Source organism: Ixodes scapularis, unplaced genomic scaffold (assembly GCF_016920785.2).
Source record: "Ixodes scapularis isolate PalLabHiFi unplaced genomic scaffold, ASM1692078v2 PGA_scaffold4__175_contigs__length_147842914, whole genome shotgun sequence".
In the NCBI taxonomy this organism is placed as follows: Eukaryota; Metazoa; Arthropoda; class Arachnida; order Ixodida; family Ixodidae; genus Ixodes; species Ixodes scapularis.
Window position 1 is genome coordinate 6747293 of NW_024609879.1, and position 4832 is coordinate 6752124.

The following is a 4832-nucleotide window of genomic DNA, read 5'->3' on the forward strand; positions in this document are numbered from 1 at the left end:
GGTCACCTCGGCTGGGGATCCGTAGGCCGGCGCTTTGCAAGTTTAGCCAAATCTAGAACTAACCAAGCCAATTTTTGCTGAAATCTGGAATGTATGAGGGTGTCTAACGTCCAAAAGGTATCAAACTGAAGCCGCGTTTAACGAGATTAACCTCTACAGTGCCTAAAGTTTTTCTAATAAGCAAAAATTCCCATCTATCTCGGTTCCGGGTCATCATAGACTTTGGTCCTGGGGAAATAACCAATTTCCAGTCCAGAAGCCTGGATAATACAAAACAAAACAAAAAAAAAACATTTACTAATACTTCCAGCTCTATTTAAATATTTTATTTTTTGCACTACTTGTTGGACAAGTGTCTTATGCGAGTAAACAGTGATCAAATAAGCATGCAAAGCATACCAGTGCAAATAACACTAACCAAGCAGGAACATATCTTTATTATCTCGTAATGCCAAAAGCCCGCAGCTCTCATAAAGGTTCAAACAGGGATCAGTGTGCCATCAATCCTGGTTGCACACTGAGCAGAATCATAGCTTCTGCTTGATGTCTGCTCGCTTGACTCCAGCACAAGTCCTGCATAAAATCAGTAGAATAAAATATATTACCAGATTTATTTATAAAACACTTTTATACTCCTTACCAGTGGAACCACTCCAGGCACTGGTCGCAACAGATCATTTTTTTTTCTCCATCGTCGGCTTCATTGCAGCTGCGGCACAGCCACAGCTCATTTGTTTTCTTTGTAGCCACTGCAGATGCAATCATTTGCTTGTGAAGTTTGCATGATGTAAAGACAGGCAGCATAAATTAATGGAAACCAGGAAAATTTTTATAAACAAAATATCACAAACCTGATGAGGTCAGCAGAGCCCAGGCATCTTCTGCAAAAAACTTCTTCAGCTTCAGGAGCTTGACTCTGTAATCCAAAAGTGCGCTAGGGAGGACCTCTGGCCGCACTTCGACGTCCGGTTCTTCTACAATGTATCCTTGGCTCAAAACATTGCTGCACACAGCCTCTTCAACGATGCCAGGCAAAAGCACTGAAAATAAACATGACATAAGAATATGGAAATAAATTGTTACAAATCATGCTGCTTACATTTGTGTTGAGCTGCTTCTGGGAGTTGTGTGAAAAACACAGGCTGAGCGCTGGAGGGGTCCCTTGGCCTCTTATTCCGTCTTTGAAGGGGCATCTTTCTTGGGCGTCCTCGACTTTTGACGATGGGGAGCTTTATCTTGGCAGAGACTTGAGCTGGCTCAGGCAGTGAGACACCTCCGTGCCCCTGGTGTGTCCAGGCATTGTTGACCCCATGTGCAGAGTGACTCGTGCAGGGAAGTCCTTGAGGTGACTCTGTTGGGTCAACATCGCTGCCTTCGCCTCCAGGTAGTGAATCAGTGGTGTGCTCTGGCTGTGTGCAGATGTTGGCCTCCCGCATGACTTGACTTGTGCCGCATACTTGTTGATGGGGGTTAGCCAGACTATCACTGTCGTCACTGGCGATGCTTGCCACCACATCTTGCCCCTGCATCCAGCTTGAGTGGACATTTTCGAGGAACTCCAGGCGTGTAGTGAAAACTGCTGCCGGGCAATCGGCCAAGTGGTCTGCAATTGCCTTAAAGGTTCGCATTGCAAAGTTGAAACGTTGATTTCTGTTGATTCTTTCGTACGATGGTCCAGGCATTGTCAATACTTCAGTGACGTCGGTTTCTTCTCTGGATGCCTCGCTTGCCGCCTTCCGAGCGCTTTCAGCCATGAAGCCCAATTGGTGAGATTTAAACCACCGTGCCTTCACAGCCTTCTGCAGGTCTGGCATTTTGTTTGATTGTTGACAAACAGCCAGGAAATGGCGGCACAAAAGCCCCATCTTTGAAAATGTGGTGCACGTGCATGTTTGCTCTTTCAAAGAGACTTCGTGACACCCGAAAGCAGACTTTACGCTGTAGACATCTGGCTCTGACTGCCTCACTTCTGGAGGGCTTTCTTTCATTTTCCTTTGCTCCTTGTTGATAAGTGCACATGCATAAGGAGTGAGCTCCTTAAAGCACATCTTTTCAACTTCTCCGGACGCAGTGTACGAGTAGAACTCGCAAGTCTGTAGGAGAGCTGTCTGGTGTCTGGCCTCATGCAACATCGAACTTGAGATTTTCAGGAGGGCACGTACAGCTTCGTGGAGTTTTCCTGATGAAGTCAGAACGTTCTTCAGTTTTCCATTGTGCGACTCCACTCGGTTTGTAGTGTTGTTCCCTGCGGTAAAGACCTGGTCACAAAGATGTCTTGCCCACATTTCAGGAATGGTTGCCCAGTTCTTTTCAAAGTACTTCCGTGCTTCCTCATTGGCGTACCTTACGAACTCCATGCGCGCTTCTTCAAACTTGTCTGGCGTCGGCGCATGTAGCATTTCGCAGAAGCTGCTTACCAGCCTTTCTCTTTCTTCTACTGAGTTCGAAACTTGTCCGGCAGCTGCCCTAAATGCCTTGATGACGTGAAATTGGCATAACTGCACTGCCGGCTGTGAAGGGAAAGCTTCCCGTATCGCTGCAATTTCAGTGAAGTCTTTGTCAATGACCACCACATTTGTGTCTGCTGCCCTCGCATTTTCCTTTACAAAAGTTTCCAGCAGGTGTGTAACAACATGCTGTTGCACAGAAGCAACAAAGGCATAGGCCACAACATGACTACGGCCAGAGCCGTCTTCCACGACGAACACAAACAAGGGCATCCTTAGGTTGTTTGTCCAGTAGGTTGCATCAAGAAGCAAAACTTCAGGAAAGAATGAGAAGACCTGTTGCATGTGCTGTGTTTGGATGAATAGGATTTGCAGTTCTTGGTTCTCATCAGTGACTGGGATGACCTTGACATGCTCCTTGGACCGGCACTCCTCGATGACCTCCATAAGTTGGTCTGCACCTTCTCTGCGGTTGTTTACGTCTTTCAGGTTTTGAAGATCTTTGGCGATGATTCTTTTGCCTGTAATCAGTTCAAAAGAAAGAGATCCCGGTGAGCTTTTAAAACCTGAGGAATGAAAAATCATAAAATGGAATAAAATAAAAATCATGGAATGGCTAGCTGTCATACTAGAACAGAAGAAATAATTACCTGTCTTTTCATTCAGCTTTTGCACAACCAGGCTGGGGAGAACTTTCATCTCTAGGAGTGGTTGCACAAATTGTTTCTCATCATCCTGAAGCCTGCACGTCTCTGGATAGGAGTTGTAGATCTCGCTTGATGTCTCATGGTTATGCTGGAGCACAATGCTTGTGATTTCCAGCTGCTGGGTCAATCTTTTAGCAGCGATGACCACCTGAGCCGGGCAGCCTTTCTTCATTGTTCTGATGAAGTAAAAACGATGGAAAGAACAGTTAGATTTGATGTGGTGCACTCATCTAAAAAAGTATACGGCTAGGATACCTATGTTCGACTTTCATTACCTTCCTTAGCAAGGGCAACACGAGTGGCGATGGTGTGTTCAAAGGCCTGTTCAGACACTTGCGTTTGAGTGCGTATGACTGCGTTGCGTCGAGAACCGAAAGCGAGTAACCGGCACATCAGTGCTTCGTATGAAGCGTGGATTCCAATTCAAGGAATCATCTTGGCACGCGATATAAGCAGCAGGGATGTACTGGTTTCTCGTAGTCGCAACGCAGTCGTCTGAACCAGGCTTTCTTCTCGTGGGGCAACTTCTCTGCTATGCGCGTGCAGAGCACGAGACGGCACGAGTCGTCTCGTGCACGGCCGCGTGTGTTCTGCAAACTTCTAACACAACTGTCTGAACCAGGCTTTAGTCTTTCTTCTCGTGGGACAACCTCTCTGCTATGCGCGTGCAGAGCACGAGACGGCACGAGTCGTTTCGTGCACGGCCGCGTGCGTTCTGCAAACTAAATTATGGCGGCGTCACGGATGCGCGGATCGCTTAGTGTGATTGGTCTATTGGTCAGACAGAACTGACAACCAATCAGCGGTACTACCACACTACCGAAAAAAGGGGCTTGCAGAAAAATGTTCATTAGATCAAGGTCTAACTTACGTACCTTTGATTCGGACGGATGCCTGTGCCGGTCGTCCTGTGACGTCCACCATGCTTGCACGTGAAGGTCGCATAAGCAAACTGGAGCTTGCTATCCAGTTTGACCGCTCCAACTGAAAGCGCATTGAGGACAGCCACCGATTTAGTAGTCTTTTTGACGAACAAACTGTTAGTTTTCAATTGAAAGAGGCGAAAAGCCTTATCGAAATCTTGGTATGACTCGAATCTCTCCCCGAGTCTGATCTCCATGACTAAGGAAGGAGGCACCAAAACTACGACCGGCACCCTTCGCGATATGCGCGAAATAAAGCGAGTATGACAGAAAGTCCGCGAGATGGCAGCCCGCATCTGTGGTTTGACAAGCGTCCACGAGATGGCGCCACGCCGTCTGTGGTTTGACAAGCGTCCACGAGATGGGGCCACGCCGTCATGCATATAGCAACTTCCTGCGGAGCTGCACTCTGTAGTGCATATAGCATTGCTCAATTACAAAACGTAACCAGTACACGCCGCTTCGCGGCGTCCAGCCGGCAATCCAAGCCCCGCTGTCCCCGATCGCACCTCCGGAAAGGGAGTCCCATACCATTTAGTCCTGCGAAGTTTCTCAACAACATTCAATTTTTTTTTTAACTGTTCATCGCAAAGAAAAGAAATGTAAATATCGCCAAATGCCTCGACAAAACAAAATGTTTGAGAAAAAAAAAAAAAAAAAAAAAAGTAGGAAGGACACCGCGGATCTAACCCGCGTCCACTTTCGTATGAAGCGGACATCTTGACCACTATGCCATGCCACCGCTCAGCAACCTC

The 4832-nt window shown here is 47.1% G+C and overlaps 1 protein-coding gene across 1 annotated transcript; it reads right to left on the reverse strand.

Moving 5' to 3' along the window:
• Positions 1–428: 428 nt before the first annotated feature.
• LOC121047116 lies at positions 429–4314 on the reverse strand. The gene is made up of 6 exons (XM_040502117.2): positions 4030–4314; positions 3098–3330; positions 1100–2968; positions 852–1040; positions 641–749; positions 429–573 (listed from the first exon to the last, which is right to left on the reverse strand). Exons 1-6 carry the CDS (start codon positions 4272–4274, stop codon positions 528–530), a joined length of 2691 nt encoding a protein of 896 aa, XP_040358051.2. The 5' UTR covers positions 4275–4314; the 3' UTR covers positions 429–527.
• Positions 4315–4832: the final 518 nt, after the last annotated feature.

Bases quoted from the DNA above. Each gene is read 5' to 3' on its own strand.
- LOC121047116 (XM_040502117.2), bottom strand. From the start codon at position 4,274: ATGGAGATCAGACTCGGGGAGAGATTCGAGTCATACCAAGATTTCGAT. The intron at 1,041-1,099 runs GTAAGCAGCATG...GTTTATTTTCAG, and splicing joins AGAAGCAGCTCAACACAAAT to TGCTTTTGCCTGGCATCGTT. The intron at 750-851 runs GTTTGTGATATT...TTGCATCTGCAG, and splicing joins GGCTCTGCTGACCTCATCAG to TGGCTACAAAGAAAACAAAT.